Source organism: Monodon monoceros, unplaced genomic scaffold, assembly GCF_005190385.1.
Source record: "Monodon monoceros isolate NGI ecotype Baffin Bay Population unplaced genomic scaffold, NGI_Narwhal_1 Super_Scaffold_22, whole genome shotgun sequence".
Classification (NCBI taxonomy): Eukaryota; Metazoa; Chordata; class Mammalia; order Artiodactyla; family Monodontidae; genus Monodon; species Monodon monoceros.
The window spans coordinates 43,999,457-44,016,795 of NW_021703779.1; the positions used below are offsets into that span (position 1 = coordinate 43,999,457).

General features: G+C 44.1%; 1 protein-coding gene across 4 annotated transcripts in view; it reads right to left on the reverse strand.

Moving 5' to 3' along the window:
• Nucleotides 1-3,504: 3,504 nt before the first annotated feature.
• The window catches only part of SHROOM4 (shroom family member 4), a 112,293-nt gene continuing 98,458 nt past the window's right edge, over nt 3,505-17,339 (reverse strand). For 3 of the 4 annotated variants that reach the window (XM_029240765.1, XM_029240763.1, XM_029240764.1), the window contains exons 5-9: nt 16,495-17,295; nt 12,768-12,917; nt 11,711-11,891; nt 7,965-8,234; nt 3,505-7,048 (exon numbers count right to left, since the gene is read on the reverse strand). In XM_029240765.1, coding sequence (XP_029096598.1) covers nt 6,779-7,048; nt 7,965-8,234; nt 11,711-11,891; nt 12,768-12,917; nt 16,495-17,295 — 1,672 coding nt within the window. In that variant the 3' untranslated portion in view covers nt 3,505-6,778. The remainder of the gene's footprint in view (nt 7,049-7,964; nt 8,235-11,710; nt 11,892-12,767; nt 12,918-16,494; nt 17,296-17,339) is intronic. The other variant, XM_029240766.1, reaches the window with a different exon arrangement.

The window sequence follows — 17,339 nt, forward strand, 5'->3', positions numbered from 1 at the left end:
TCATGTGGATTATCTCATTTAATCTTCATAACACTTTGAGGTAGTGCTTTTTATTAGCCCCCTTTTAGAGATGAAGCTTGAGAGGGGTCAAGTAACTTGTATAGGTGACATAGTAAGTTGATGGACTCAGGATCTAAAACTTGATTTATTTGCCTAAAGAGTTGAAGTCCTTATCTACTCTACCATACTCCTTGCCTAGAAAGATTGCCCTCTTCCCCAATAGGTCCCATCCCTACTATTCCCGCTGAAGTCATGAGATAGCGTTGAGACTACTCTTACTCCTTGTGTTGCTGGGTCTGCCAAGTCTGCAAGGGGAAGGATGTAATGACAAGCTCCCTCCCAAAACACAAATGGTGTGAATATTGTATCTTTCAGGCTCAGGCATGAACTACATGCTTACCATCAATTCAGATTTTTGTCAATAGGAATGAGACTGACAGAAATAGGCCAAAGTGTTTTTCTTTTTTAAAAAAGCACTTTTATTGAGAAATAATTCATATACCATACAGCTCACTCATTTAAAGTGTACAATTCAATGGTTTATGGTATATTCACAGAGTTGGGCAACCTTGATGACAATCTAATTTTAGAATATTTTCATCACCCCAAAAAGAAACCCCATGCCCATTAGCAATCATTTCTCCCAGACTACCAGCCTTTGGCAGCCACTCATCTGCTTTCTGCCTCTGTAGATTTGCCTATTCTAGACATTTCATATAAATGGAATCATACAATATGTGATCTTCTGTGACTGGCTTCTTTCACTTAGCATAACATTTTCAAGGTTCATCCATGTTGTGGCAGGTATCAGTACCTCATTCCTTTTTATGGCTGAATAATATCCCAACAAAGTTTGTGTATCCCTTCCTCAGCTGATGGACATTTAGGTTGTTTCTACTTTATGGCTGTTATGAATAATGCAGCTTTGAACATTTGTGTACATGTTTTTGTTTGAATGCCTGTTTTCAATTCTCTTGGCTATATGCCTAGGAGTGGTATTGCTAAGTCATATGGAAACTCTATGTTTATCATTTAAAGAAACTGCCAAATTGTTTTCCAATATGGCCACATCATTTTACATTTTACCCACCAGCAATGTATGTGTTTCAATTTCTCCATATCCTCACCAACACTTGTTATTGTTTGCCTTTTCTATTATAGCCATCATAGTCAGTATGAACTGGTATCTCATTGTGGTTTTGATTTGTATTTCCTTAGTGTTGAGTATTTTTCCCCGTGCTTATTGGTCATTTGCATATATTCTTCGGAGAAACGTCTATTCTGATAAAAAGAAAAAGTCTTTGCCCATTTTTAATTGGTTATTTTTGCATTGTAAGAGTCCTTTACATGTTCTGAATAAAAGCCCAATATTAGATACTTTTCCAATTATGTGGATTGTCTTTTCACTTTCTTGATGGCATTGTTTGCAGCACAAAAGTTTAAAGTTTTGATGTATTCCAATTTATTGATTTTTTTTTTTTTTGGTGGTACGCGGGCCTCCCACTGTTGCAGCCTCTCCCGTTGTGGAGCACAGGCTCTGGACGCGCAGGTTCAGCGGCCATGGCTCACGGGCCCAGCCGCTCTGCGGCATGTGGAATCTTCCCGGACCGTGGCACGAACCCATGTCCCCTGCATCGGCAGGCGGACTCTCAACCACTGCGCCACCAGGGAAGCCCCCAATTTATTGATATTTTTGTCAGTTGTGCTTTTGGAGTTCTACTGAAGTAATCATTGCCTAACCCAATGTCAGGAAGATTTATTCCTATGTTTTCTTCTAAGAATTTTGTAATTTTAATGCTTACATTTAGCTTTATAATCCATTTCAAGTTAATTTTGTTGTGTGGTATAAGGAAGAGATCCAACTTCATTCTTTTCCATGTGGATACCCAGTTGTCCCTGCATCATCTGTTGACAGACTATTCTTTCTCCATTTTATTGTCTTGGCACCATTATTGAAAATTAAGTGACCATAAATATGAGGGTTTATTTCTGTACTCTCAATGTTATTCCATTTATTTATATGTCTATCCTTGTACATATACTGTCTTGATTACTGTAGCTCTGTAGTGAGATTTGATTTTGAAATTAAGTGTGAGTCCTCCAATTATGTTATTTTTAAAGATTGTTTTGACTATTCTGGGTCCCTTGCAATTCCATATGAATTTTAGGTTTGACTTTTCCATTTATGCGAAGAAACCAGCTGGGATTCTCATAAGGATTGCACTGAATCTGTGGGTCAATTGAGGAGTATTGTGATCTAAACAATATTAACTCTTCCAATCGATGAACATAGAGTGCCTTTATTTAGATTTTTTAAAATTTCTTTCAACAGTTTTTAGTTTTCAGTATAAAATTCTTATACTTCTTTTGTTAAATGTATTCCTAAGTATTTTATTCTTTTTGATGCTACTATAAATGAAATTGTTTTCAGATTGTTAATTGCTAGTGTATAGAAACAGAAGTGATTTTATATATCAGCCTTGTATCCTGAGACCTTGCTAAACTCGTTTAGGCAGGTAGTTGTGAGCAATATGAGAAAAGCAAGAATGTGTCTGGGTTGGAAAAGAATGAACTGAGTAAATCAGGACTCGAATGATGGTTACTATGTACTGAGCCTATTTGTGATAAGCTGGTGCTTCTCAACTTTTAATATGCACATGAATCTCCTGGGAGTCTAGTTAAAATGCAGACTATTATCATTCAGTTTCGAGTGGAGTCTGGGATTGATTCTGCCTTTCTAACAAACAACCTCTTAGTATATAGCTGGTGGCTATCATTTATAATTTTTAAGCCACAACAGTCTTGTAAGAAAGATACATATTATTGTTTCCATTTTACAGATAAGAAAATGAACTCAGAAGTTGAGCAAATAAGCCAGATTCATAGAATAAGAAGTAAGTTGCAGAATCAGGATTTGAACACAGTTCACTCCAATACCCAAACTGGGCTCTTTCTACTCTACTGCACTGGATATCTGGAATAGGAGGAGATCAGTTGGGATATCAATAATGTATGGATGCGGGGGCAAGTAAGATTTTCAGGGTCAGAGGAGCTGCCTGGAGTATATTTGGGTCTAAATCTTGAGGTTATCTTGGAAAGCTGATCAGTGACTAAGAGTAAAGGTGTGAGACTGAACTATCAGGTAGAAGTCAGATGATACTAGTAGAGAGAACTCAAGATTGGAGGAGGTCTAGAAAGTGGCTCACCTCTGATCAGGATAGACTCCAGAACTGGGCTCTGTATACTGCTGAGGTCTACACCTGAGATCATGCCTATTGTTGACTCTTCCTGAATTCTCAGTTACTGTACTGGGAATAATGAATGGTGTAGCATCAATGCTATCCCTGAGGGGCCAGCGTAAGGGTTTAGGGATGTGGGTAAGGCTCTGATCATACGGTTACCTATGAAGGACTATGGATAGGTGACCAAATTCCTTTCCAATACTTTTCAGCAGTATATTAGGGAATTTCCATGACCTTAGTCAAAACACGTGAGATAATTTTATTTTTGTCCTTAGCACCTTTTATTGAAGTATGACCCTTGATGACAATCTGGCAGGCATATCAATGTCAGCCAAGAAGGGAGTGGTGGAGGACACAAACGCAGAAACAATAAGATTCAGAAAAATAATAGCTTCACATGGGATAGATGACCCCCCAACATTTGTACAACAAACACTGGTTCTTTCCCTATAGAAATTGCCCCTTGCCCCACCCCCCTCTAAAGACCTACTAATCTTCAAAGAATACAATATGCTGTTACAGAAATATTATTGGCATAGACAATTCCTTTGGCAAAGACAGAGGGAGACATCAAGCTTCAGACAGGAGAAAGTGGCCAGAAATGTGCCCAGCTTCCTCCATTTGGGGCCTGCTACTGGCAGAGCAGCACCTTTAGGGAGGCTGGGGTTAAGGCTGTGGCTCCGGTGCCCCTCGGCAGCTTTTTGGCACATGAGGTGAAATGGAAAACAGAACCTGAATCTGGCCTTGAAAGAGGCTTTTCATCTTTTCACCCTCTCCGTTCCTCAGCTTCCAGTCTCTCATTTTCTAGGGCTTTTTCTTGGCTTCCCCTTGAGCATTTACTGCTCTACCCTGACTGAGTCTGCAGCTGGTGGGACTCAAGGAGACTCGATTACCCAGAGCCCCTTATGCTGATTCCTCTCTAAATTTCAACCACTGTGCTTACACATTACCCACTGTGGCCTGTATGGGGAAATCCCTTGCCCTGCCTTCCAAACTGCTACTCCCTGGCAGGCCTTGGTGGAGGGCTGAGCACAGCAAATGAGAATGGGCAAGAGATACTGCATCTCAAGTAATACCGGCGGCTTTGCAGTGCTATCACTCATGATGGGCCTGCCACGTCAGCATTGTGGGGCATCTGTGCCTGTCTGGTAGTTCACCTTTGTCTGCCGAGCTTCACTGCTCAGTATAGTATTAAGTGCTTTGGAAACTCCGTGTGAAAATGAGCATTCTTGTACTCTGATCCTAACTTTAGAATAATTGGAGGTGGGATAAGGGAAACAAATAACAAAGTCAATAGTACTTTTAGTCTGATAAACTTAAGATACAATCATTCTAATGCTGACTAGAAAAGCCCAGACCATGGTCATGGTGTCCAGGTAAGTGGCCACTTTTTTCCCTAGGCTATATTCCCAAAAAGCTGTTCTGGCAAAAAAAAATATTAGAATGTTGGGCTACATTGGCCTCATCCTCCCCAATACAGGACATCTCTGCCTGCTCACTGTTTAAGAGCCTGTTTACAAAAAAAAAAAAAAAAAAGATGGCAACCACAGCCTCTATTCAAAGCATTCCCCCATCTCATGCAACCTTGGCTTAGGTAAACCTAGCCCTTTATAAGCCATCAGCCTTCCTGAATAGAGTAGAATCCTCCACTTGATGGGAGAATGGCAGGTTGACATTTTAACAGTGGTTCTGACAGCAGCAGTGTACTGAGCATACTCAGGGCACCCCTCCCCACAGGACACCCTGCTGGCCAAGATTCTTCCATTGTTTCCAAATACAATGAAGAGGAAACGGAAGCTAGCAACCAGTATTTGTGGCAGCAGCAAAGTTCCTTGGCAAATTCTTTGGTTGAATGAGGCACCCCTGCTGCTACAGTTAACCTCCAAGGACCCTGAGGAACTGAGCAGTAACTAGAAGCGATGGCAATGCCGGGTTGGCTGCACAGGGCTGTGCAATACCAAGCATGGGCCCCAGTTAGCAAGGAACAGAAGACTGAGCTGGGTAACAGGGCAGCATTTGGCCACAACTCCCTTCCTGCCATCACCCACCTGAGGGCTTTTCCAGGATAGAAACTGGCTACCGGGTGGCCACAGCAGCAGCATTCATTATTTGTGTGCCTAAGATCCCGGCTGGATTATAACTTGCTCTGGCGGGCTGGCCCTGGCTGGAGCTTCCAGCTACCATGAATTTCGGCTACTCGAGCCAGGCCACAGGATAAGAAAACAATTAGATAGAGGAGCTCTTCCTGAGATCACCTCTACGCCTTCCTTAGCTTGGAAATGGTAGAGAAATGGGTGAACCTTTGTCCCTTTCAGATTTCTTTGGTTTCAAGAAAAAATAAGAAGCAGTTGAAGCCTGTTGGGGAACTCTAAGCTCATGGTCATCCAGACTTCAAGGGAAGTATATGGCCAGGCCACAGTGGGGAAACTGAGTTAGAAGTGAGAACTCCTTCCTTAGACACTTGTTAGCTATGGTGGGAAGAATTCAAGGCCTTGGCACTTGCTTACCTAGCCATGATGAATTCAGGCTGATCTGCAGAAAATGCTTTCCTTCTGGGCTAACTTTTCCCTCTCCAACTCCCCTCTTCTTACCTTATTAGTTAAAAAACAGAAAAAAACCATCAAGACATAAAAATAAATAAAATCAAAAGGCCACTTAAAATATAACAACAACCCCCTCCCCCCAATAATAAAACATGTATCCAGAACTCAGCTTTAGTAGAGCTATTCATGGCCCATAGTGTGAAGCCCTTAGGGTAGGCACCTGTAACTCCCAGCAGTGAAAAGGCAAGATGAAACAGGAAGTGGTAGGCCAAAGTCTTAGGACAGGAGGAGGGCCACACTAGCTGGGGCTGAAGATAGTCCTCCTCCCCCTCAGCTAGGTAATGGGGAAGGCAGGGGTAGAGCCAGTTTGTTTAAGCATAGCTCCTTCTAGCAGGGCATCAGGTGATTCCCAACCTCTGCTCACATTCTGTTAAATGTCATTTCTCCTTCTGTGCTTCCTACTGCAAAGCTGGGGTGAGGCCCTGAAGCTGGTGGTAGGTGAATGCCCTCAAGACAGCCAGATCTCTGTGGGAAATGGCTGGGCCACGAGCCCTGGGGAAGAGTGGAGCTGCACAGGCAACTTCTCTCTGAGACTTCAAAGGCTGATGATGGTGTGTGGGGGGGGGGGCTGAGTACATGATGTTCCTGGTGTCCTAGTACAAAGGATAATGAAGGCATTTTGTTGGTCCTGTGTGTGGTGAATGCTTGGCCGTGCAAACTGTGGGAAGGAGAGTGTGGTTGTATGATCACACTTTGCTGCAGCTCCTGCTTCTTGCTTCTACTCCCTTGGGTAGAAGCTTGGTGCCTCCCCAGGTCCTCTTAGTTGGTTGGGAACACTGCTAGGTTAAGGGGTAGTGAGAGACGTCCAGGGTAGAGAATATGGAACAAACTGCTAACTAACTGTTATCTACTTGCTAACAAAGTGCTAACAAGGATTGAAAGCGCTTCCCATCATGGCGGGGCAGGGATGGTGCAGGCAGTCTGCTGGTGGAATTAGAAATTACTGGGCCCCAGGAGTAGGCTCTCCCTGAGACATTTGAGTTGCTCTTCCCCGAGCTTGATCTTCTCTTCCAGCTCTCGCTGTTCAATGATGAGAGCAGATTTCATCTTCACAAAGTGCTGGTAATCTTGGAGCTGGTCCTGAGGCAGATAGCGGGAGACCATACCAAACACCAGCTTCTCCCGGCGCTCCATGTGCTCCTTCAGCTCCTTGGCATCTGCCAACTGCCCTGTCAGCTGCTGCTTCTTCTCTATCAGCACCAACTGGGGAAGCAGAAGACCAATAAGGCTATCCCAATGACCAGTCATCTGCCCGACCCAGTGCTCCACCAGTGATGCTCCCACAAAGCCACTAGCCCCTCTGCTCAGTGATCAGTCCTAGATTTCTTGCCCTGAAGTCCACCTTCATGCAAAAGCCTTTCTTTCCTGTAGCAAGGGGAGGATAAACATGACAGCAATTCTGGATGGGGGATGAGCAATCACCTCTTTCTATCTCTAAACTGTTGTTAATCTGTGGACCACCACTGGGATTGGGGTGGGGGAAGGCTCTGACAAAGCCAGCTCGTACACCTTCCATCTGGTAAAAAAAAAACATCGCTGTGACGATACTTTCAAAACAGTGTGTGTCTCTGTGTGAGTGTGTGTGTGTGTGTGTGTGTGTGTGTGTGTATCCATGTGTGTATACACAAGCATATGTGCCTTTCACTGTGGGTTCAAATTTGTATCCAAGAACCACTGGATAGAAAAAGGCAATGCCATTTGGGTTCAGGAATTATGCAGAGTGTCCCAACCTATGAAATTGACAGACTCCCAATCTCAACTACTTGCTACTATTACTACTACTACTACTGGCAACTAGCAATGATTTAGTGTTTATCTTGTTCCAGGCTATGTTTTAAGTCATTAACATGGATTATCCAATTTAAGTTTCACAACCCCATGAGGTAGGTAGTGTGTTTACCCTATTTTTGAAGGGATGGAGACAGAGCGAGGTTAAGTGAATTGCCCACAATCACACAGTTACTTAGTGGTAAAGTCAGAATTTCCACTTAAAAGCCAGTGCCCATACTCTTCACACTATGCTCTGCTGCCTCCAGACTAGCCGAACTTGAAAGAGGGATCCCTGGGAAGAAGCAGATGGCACTTCCCTCCATCCACACCCTGGAGACCTCAACCCTACCTTCTCCTGGTTGGCCTCTGAATCGATGCTGTTGAGAGCATTTTCCACACGGGCCAGTCGACCAGAGAGCGACAGCAACAGGTTGACTACTTTGTCCAGGTCCCCAATAAACAAACGGTATTTTTCAAACTCATTGGATTTGCAGACGGCTTTTAGGTTGGTCTCCACCTCCTCCCCAAGGGCAGAATTGGCAGTGATGTCCTCCAGCAATCCTCGCTGGGCCTCCTGCAGGACAGAAAGTTTTCTGCCAATGCTTTCGATGAGCTGAATCTAGGAGAAATAAACAGGAGAAGCAAAGGATGAGAATGGGGACTGACAGAAATGGATCTGTCCCTGGAACCGCTGTTTAGAGATCTAAATAACCGAAGGCGGGCTCTACCCTAGTCACTGGAAACAAAGGAAACCTGAGCAAGTTGTGAGCAATTCCAGTTTTCTGGACAGGCACCTTCTTTCTCATCTCTTCAGATCTGCTAGGAATCTCTGTCACCACCAAACTTCTTGGCATTAGATGAGTGGTACCCATTGGCTAGTTCTCGTTTGCCAAATGTAACTTACTAAATACTTGCTGAGGCTATTTAATAAACAGAAATGCTTGTGAGAGCATAGGTAAGAAAAGCACTGCCATCAAGTGTTTGCCTATTACTTCATTCATTCTCCTTCAATCCCTTTCAGTACCTCTGATGTTGATGACACTGTGCTAGATCTTCCACCACTCAGCTTGGCTCTTGAGGCCTTTTGGATAAAAGTGTGAGTCCTGGAGTCACAATGACTAGGTTTGACTGCTAGCTCTGCCACTTCCTAGCTGTGTGACCTTAGGTGAATTTCTGTATGGAGTTTTGCTTTCTTTATCTGCAGAATGGGGTAACTGCAGTACCTACTTCACTGAATTGTAATAAGGGTTCAATGAGATAATGCATGCCAAGGGTTTAGCACAGACTAAGTGCTCAATAAAAGCAGCTGCTATGATTATGATTCAGTCTGGCCTCACCCTACCATTCTAATCTCACTCCTCAGAACCTCTGAGGATTAGCCCCTCATGCTGTGTTCACAACACTCATTCTTATATTCCTGATTTGCTTATGCAGTTCTGCCAGCTCTTTATCTCTTCCTTCACTTTGGCTATTCCCATTCTTTCTTCAGAGCCCAGCTTTGCCCCTACCCTCCCTGCTAGAAGCCCCTGCCCCCATAACTCCTCTCTCAATGATCTTTTTCTTTTCTAAACTCTCCAGTCTTTTAGAATGAGAACCTTGAGTGTAATTTGAGGTTGTTCACTTTCTGTTTCCTGTGTGTGCATCTGATCCCTCTCCCACTACTGACTGTAAGTTTCTCAAGGGAAGGACTGCTTGTGTCTTCTGATTTGTCTCCCCTATAGGTGTAACCAGTTGTGGGACTGCACTCACAGGAAGGTAGTGTGGTAGAGTGGAGTTTTAGAGTCAGAGATGCCTGGATTCCAATTCCACATCCTCCAAACTGTGTGACCTTGGGCAAGATACCCAATCCCACTGAGACTTCTGTTTCCTCATCCGTAAATTGGAGAAGTGCCCCCCACCAACCGTCCATTGTTGTGAGGGTTAGATGTGATCATAGAAGTAAAGTACTTAGTATTGTGCGTGGCACATTAAGTGCTCAATATATGTTTATTGATGCTGTTACTACTACTACTTCTACTATTACTACTACTACTACCACCACCACCACCACCACCTGGCACTCTGAGCTAATGGATACCTGTCTAGCTGCAAGGTCCTGACAAGAATAGACCTGTCCCAGGTTGCTCCCAGCCTTTGCAGTCAGTATTGCATTATGGTCAATGGCATGGACTCTAGTGCCAGACTACCTGGGTTTGAACCCCAGCTCTGCCACAAAGTAATGGTGTAAACTTGAGCAAGTTACTCAACCTCTCTGTGCCTCAATTTCACCATCTAAAAGATGGGGTAACAATATTACTTACCTCATAGTGTTGTTATGAGAATGAAATGACTTAATACATACTACATGCTTAGAATAGTGTCTTCTATATAGGAAGTATGCTTCAGTGTTTTATTACTATTCCTGCTCAGGCACTCTGGGAGCATAAGCTTGTAGTTATGTAGAGTATGTTCTTTTCTCGTCCTTTATTTAGAGATGTCCGAGGTGACAAAGGACAAGAGAGCCTGCTCTGGGTCTGGGCCAGGTGTCATAATTCAGAACTGGTCAAAAGTCAGGAGCTCACCATGATCTTAGTGTAAAGTGTAATAGGTTTACATTTAGGGAAATTTCCAAAACCCACTGGAAATTAAGGATCAATGATATGAATGAGGCAACACAATTAGATGCCAAGAAGCTCCCAATTATATCCGCACCCTCTGCTTTCCCAAACAAAACTCAGTGCCAGGGACAAGGGAGGGCTGGGGGCCAAATGATCAACTTGGAAAATCACCTACCTACCCCCAGCTCTTAGGTCCCATAGATCTGGAAGGAAGAAAGTGGACAGAGCCCTTTGTTTCTCAGCACTTGGGCTTTATAACCTGAACTTCAACTCTGGGGAAAGGGTAGTGGATACAGCTGTGGAGTCATCACAGACCCAGCTAGAGCTGAGTGGCTTTTCTGGGATATTACAAATTGGTGACCTTCCTCACCTATCTTCCTCAGAGACAAAAACTGTCTTAGCCCACCCACAATCACTTCAAGTCACTATCTGCTGTTCTGTGTTTTGCCATTTCTGATCATGTCTCTTTTCTCCTCATCAGACATTTATTAGGTTTGCTCCTAATAAAAAAAATCCTGAGTGAGCCAGGAGCAGCCCTGTCATATTTAGGAAACATGGAATCCAAGGAAGCAGGCACCTGGATCAATAAAACTTTGATGCCACCATGCTTCCTATTCTTTCCCTGACATTTTGCTTCAGATTGGAAAGTGGTGGGGGTCTCTTGCAAATGGCCTTGAGCTTTTGTACAGGTCATGTCCTGAATAAGAAATATGGGCAGAAGAGCAATTTGCATTGAGTTCAGATGTCTACAAAGTGGTAAATTGGGCCTTTGAGGTTGCCGTGGAAACCCTATTTGCTTATGAAATAAAAGGGGTAAGTGCAGGGAGGGCAAAGTGATTCCAGGAATTTGATTAGAAACCCAGGCTAGTGGTACTTAGAGGAAGAAAGGGGAGGCTTCAGAACAACATCATCTCCATTTGTCTACTTTAGTACTTTTAAGAGATGATTGACTATTCTTGCAAATAAATATTAAAGTTGACTGGCCTATAATTTTTCCTTTTCTTTCTTGGCCAGTCTGCTCTCTCTTTGAAAGTTACACAGAATAAAATCAATGGCTGCCATTGGTTAGAGCTCACTGGCAAAAACTCTGATGTGCCTTGGGTAGCGAGTTGCTTACAAGGCTGGCTTATTTCAGAGCAGAAAGTCAGACAGTCTTGACTTTGAGTCCTGGCTCAACACTTAGTCTGTAACCCTGGGCAATCTGGTCCTCTCAACTGGTAAAAAGAAGACAGTAATGTCTATCTTATAGAGTTGGTTTTAAGATTTGAGAGACACTGTGATGATGATGATGATGTTTACTATACTATTATTACTATTATTGACTGGATCAAAAAGAGACTGCAGTTGCATTTGTGAGAAACCTAGACAGGCTATTTGATTTCCATATTGAAAATACAGGAATGTACCAAGATATTCTGGATTGTGTAGAGGGCAGGTCAACCTCCAGACACACTCAGGCTAAATGCAGTAAATCTCTAAGGCATGCCAAAAACTTCACCTTTTTTTGAGCCAGTTCGTGGTCAATTTCCTCCTCTCCCAGGCCAATCTCTGCCATCTCGGGTTGGTCTTTCAACTTGTTCAGCAGCTCTGCTTTGGCCACAGAAATATTGTAATAAGCTGAATAAGAGGTAGGGATCCCTGGGGCACCCTGGGGAGGTGAGAAGTGCTGAAACTCTTGTCTGTGGAAACAAAAAATGACCATTTGAGCACCTCTGTTGACAGCCTGCTGACCTTTCTGCTTCCTAATTTCCTCATTTATAAAATGGGACCCTGCTTCACCAAGGAGTTATAAAATAAGGAAATAATGGATGGGGAGGCACTGTTCAAACATAAACAGGCCATGTGAAGGCTCCCTAGAAACCAAGTTAAGGCCAACTTTAAGAACTTAGAAGGCTATTTCTACATCCCTGACTTCGACAGCTGGGGGGACTTCTTTAGAGATCAATGGGTTTGGTCATTAACACCCCAATAAAATCCAGAAAAAACTAGAAGGCCCCTAAAGTTCCAGGCTTCTGATCATCAATGATTCCCCTTGGTTCAGGGTCCCAGTATATGGATCCCACGGGAGGGGCTAGGTGGTAGGGACATGTCTGAGACCTTAGCTATTTGTCCTCTAAGGCTGTTGGGCTCCATCCTACCCATCCTGGATGCCAGCCCAACCTGGCTCTATCTAGTCTGCTTGCTTATAAAGGCACTCCATGGCTTTCCTGGACACGCTCATCATTTCACCTTTCCTGGTGGTGCCACTCCTGCTTGAAATAACCCCTCCACTGCATCTCTCCCACAGCAAAGAGGTCACCTATGACCTCAGCAGTGGTCACCGTGTTGGAGGATGAGTTTAGCACCCCTGCCAGAGACTTTTCACAGCCCACCACATCTCTCATGAGCTCTTCTGAGATTGCCTGAGGTGGGGCAGGCCTTTGGCCTGAGAAGGGATAACATCTCTCAACTTCTGGCATATCCCCAATGGTCCCAGCCTCCTCCATGGTTGCAGAATGAAATGGGGGGAAATGGAACCAGTGGTGCCCAGGGGCTTGACAAGTGTAACAGCAGACCCTGTTGTCTTGGGTTCACTGAAGGCTGCGGGGTTGAGGTGCTGCTTCTCGGAGCCCCAGCCCATGAAAGAGAACTTCTCCTCAGGAAAGAAGTAGCTCTGGCTCCATGCTGGCTTAGGTTTGGACTCTTCTGCCATCAAAGCTTCTGGTCTGATGTGAGGAAAGAAATGAAATGCTTCAATGTTAGGGTTCAGTGATGGAGAGGCAAATAATTCCGCCTATGGTTTATGTAAAGGGGAGACCCACCCCCACTATGTTCTTGTTGCCTACCAGCCATCCCTACCCTCCACCTGTCTGTGTCACTGCCCCTTCACTAACCTCTAGCTGTTTGAAAGGAAAAATAGGAGAAACTCATTAGTCATTTTTGCAGCTATTTGCAGCTCTTAGATAAAGGTCAAAAATAATGGGTAAAAGGCTCCACAGCTATTTACTGATTCATGCTATGCTGTCTCCTAATTCACCACACAAAAGAAATTTGGGCATGCCAATATTGCTCATCCTAGGTATTCATTTTACATGTAGGTTTTTAAGCTGATAGCACTGATAAAAGAGCACTACTAGCTAACATTCACATAGTGCTTACTATGCCCAGGAGCTGTACTAAGATATATATGTGTGTGTGTGTGTGTGTGTGTGTGTGTGTGTGTGTGTGTGTGTGTGTGTGTGTGTGTAAATATAGACATAAAATATAATGCTCATGACAACCATTTTATGGATAAGGAACATGAGGCACTGAGAGGTAAAGTGACTTTCCCGGGATCACGACAGTAAATAGCAGACCCGTGATTTAGACCTAGGTGACCTAACTCCAGAATCTGTGCTTTTAGCCACTATACTATACTGCCAAAGGGTCAACTTGACATCACATAAAACCCTGCATGTAAGGAATTTTCTGGCTGGACTGTATCTATGTTAGCAGAGAAGAGAGAACATTCTGGAGGAAATACAAATGTATGAATTTAGGGAATTCCTACCTGTAAGAAAAATATTTAGGGGCATGTGTGCGAGTTGAAAGTTAGAAAGTACTGAAAGAAAGCACAGAATTTTTTTTAAAAAAAGGATGTGGCTATCTGTCAATTATATCTCAATAAAACTGGAGAAAAATTTTGAAAAAGGATGTGCTAATTAGAGACTCAGCTCCCTAGCAGACATGGCCCTGTACTATATTATAGTGTATCATATCAGGCACTGTGTTCTAGGGCTCCTTTCCTCATACTCTCCATTAATAGGGCAGAGGTTATAGGAGATCTATGAGAACATAATTTGACCTTGATAATGAACTTTGTTGCAAAAATAAGATTCCTTCTCCAGAGCACTGAGAGAAAATGCATAGAGTCCATAAAGCAAACTATACCTGTAATTGAATCAGAGTTATCAGATTTAACCAATGCTCAATAATTCCACTCACCTGCTTCTACATGTATCCTGACATTTTATAACTAAAGAGTATGTGGGTTACAGAGAGACTCTAGTTTAACGTGGCTGAAATTAGAATGTCTTTTTTTTTTTGCATTTTAGATTCAAAATATTACACATCTACTTGCCCTTAACACTACTTTCCCTTACAAAACCTTAAAGGCACTTCCTGCTGGGTAGAACCCTGTGCTCTCTGAGGGTCTGGAATAGGATCTTCTTGAGGAGCCCAGAGATCCTGGGGTGATGTAGTTGGCACAGTGAGCCAGACTATCTGGGTCTGGCTACCTGTGATCTTCTGCAACTTAATTTATATCCCTGTGCCTCACTTTTCTCATCTAAAAACTGTAGGAAACTAATGGTATCTATTTCATAGGCTTGTTGTGAAGATTAAATCAGTCAATAAACAAATGTGCTTAGAACAATGCTTGGCACATAGTAAAGAGGCAAAAAATATTAGCTATGTCGGGAATGATGTTTTTCCTTAAATCTCCATCACTCAAAGAAGCATCTACAATTGACATTTTGCAGCCACAAGCCAGGCTTGTATGCAAACAAATGTTTCCCCTTGCATCCCATAGTCATTAAGAAAAAGAAAATCTGTGCAACAAGTTACAAGATCTCTAGTAATAGCAATTTCCTTCTCTCTGGACAAGGTGCCAAGATGAATGGAGGTACATAAAGGAGGAAGGACTAGGAGGCTGAAAGGGGTAAGCCTGGGGCCTGTAACTACTACCTCTGGTACACATTGCCTTCTAGGGGACAGGAGGTCTAAGTAAAGGCCTGGCTACTGCAGGAACCAGATCTCCCTAAGAGAGCCTGCCTAGGATGGCAAAAGCAGCATAGATTTTGGAGTAAGATCTGGCTTTGAGTCTTTTCTGTGTAATTCTGAGTTAGGTAGTCCCTTATTTTACTCAGCTTTAGTTTCCGCATCTGTCAAATGGGGATAATAATGGCCCATAGGGCCGTTGGGAGAATTCAATGAAATAATAGATATAAAATGGCTAGCAGTGTCTAACACATATCAAATGCTTAATACGTGATCATTCATTCATTTATTCATTCTTTCTTCAGAAATATTAAGTGCCTACTATGTGCTAGGTTGCCTTCTCTTCTCTCTGCTGTGATAGGTAACAATCCACAGTCACTTTCCACAAATGTTTTCTAATTAGAATAAGAATACCCCCCAGCTAGATGGGCAGCTTGAGAAGCAGCCACTAGGGATCTGACAAATTCTCATAGTGTCTGGGAGCCAGGCCCTGTAAGTGCTGTGCCTGTGGCACCTTAGGCTGGAAAACTTGTCAACTAGCTCCAGATAGACAAGTAATGGATTTGTCCATCAGTAAAAGACACGATAACAAGGTACTTCTAATAGCAACAAGTCTCAGGCAAGTTCCTTCTGTAAAGGTATTTAAAGGAAGCACTGAAAGGATAGACACCTGCCCCTCATCCCCATCCCCAGCAGAGAGTCCATGGAGCTCTCTGCAGGAGGATTGGCAGAGCCAAAAGCCAAAGCTCTTTTGTTTTGGAGCAAAGAGGACAACCACACATTGTGGGGCACGCCAATGAGCATTGGCACAGTGAAGGGAACAGTTCTGTGGCCAGAGTACACTCCTTCTGCAGCCTCTCTGCCCAGACAGCTGACCCTGTCAACTACCACTTTTGGTACTACCATTTGCCCACTGAAGCAAATGCAAAGAGGCAGAGGAAACAAGGGTGGGGGTGATGGAGAAAGTGGAAGATGAAAAGAATGCCTTTGGCTGTTGTAAGGAATGGTCAGGGCATAATGCATCCAACCCCAGGAACACCTTTGATGCTGGGGGTGGGGGAAGAGTTTAGAAGCTCAGACAGGTCCTACAGCAGAGGCAGGTCAGGTTGTGAGCTGGCCTCTTGTTCTAGAGAGCAAGCAGCAGAAAAGGCAGAAAAGGACCTGAGCCAGGCTTCTGGAAAAGGCCACAAGGCAATAACGGTTCAATGCCTTATTGCTCAGGGGCCAGACACTGATGCATACCTTAAAGACAAACTAGAAAAAAATAAATATAGAACCTTGATAGTGATATTTAGGGATAAGAACATCAATGACATTTACTGAGTACCTACTATGTGCTAAGTATGGGGCTATGTCTTTTACGTGGATTATCCTCATATTCACAACAACCATGTATCATCATGCCCATTTTCCAGGTGAGAAAACTGAGGCTGGAAATAGTTTAATTGACCAGCCCAAGGTCACACAGCTGGCAAATGGTGAAGGTGGAATTCAAACTCATGCTGCCACCTCTTCAGGGACCTAATGTCTTTCATAAGCACTTACTTGGGGGAATCAGTGGTCTCCTGCTCTGATGTTCTCCAAAGCCCACCAATGCCATAATAGCAAGGGGGCAGAGCCTTCTCAGCTTGAGATCCCAAATGGCCCCTTACTGGAGGCAGGAAATTGCTGGAATGGAGAGCAAAGGACTCTTGCTCTGCTGGAAGGCTTTGTGAGCCCTGCCTTGAAGCCTCCAGGTGGCCAAAGCCCAGCGGTTGGGGCTGCTCCAGGACCTCCTCAGCATTGAGGGCACTGGAACCAGTGGTTTCTGAACTGAAATACTGGGGTGGCAGCTCTTCCTCCTCCCCCTCCTCCTCCACCCCCTCTTCCTCTTCTTCCTCTTCCTCCTCCTCTTCCTCCTCCTCTCGCTGCTGCTTTTGCTGCTTCTGCTGCTGTTGCTGCTGCTGCTGGGCTGCACGAAAGAGCCTGTACTTCTCCCAGTTGGGAGGAGGAGGGCGAGGAGGAGGAAAGGCCTTCTTCCTGGCACCCAGAGGATCTGGCTGGATCTCATCAACTTTGGTAAAGAGCTCCTTCCTATGCTGCCCCCAGGCCCGGGAGCTCTGAGGATCCAAGCTGATGTGGCTCTCTGAGAAGGCCCGGCCCCGCAGTGGGTGGGGCATGGAGGCTAGGGAGCTATCCTCTTCATAAACGGAGGTTTCCTCTGGTTTTTTTGAGGAGTGCTTGAAGTCTCCAAGGAGGTCAAGAGAAGAGATTGCTCGGTAGCTTGACAAGTCCAGTGCTGGGTTCTCAAAGCAAGGATGGAAGGGGGTTGCCCATGAAAAGCTAGCCTTGGAATGAGCCATTTCCCTGCAAAACAGCAGATAAAGGTTGTATAAAGCAAGCACGTTGCA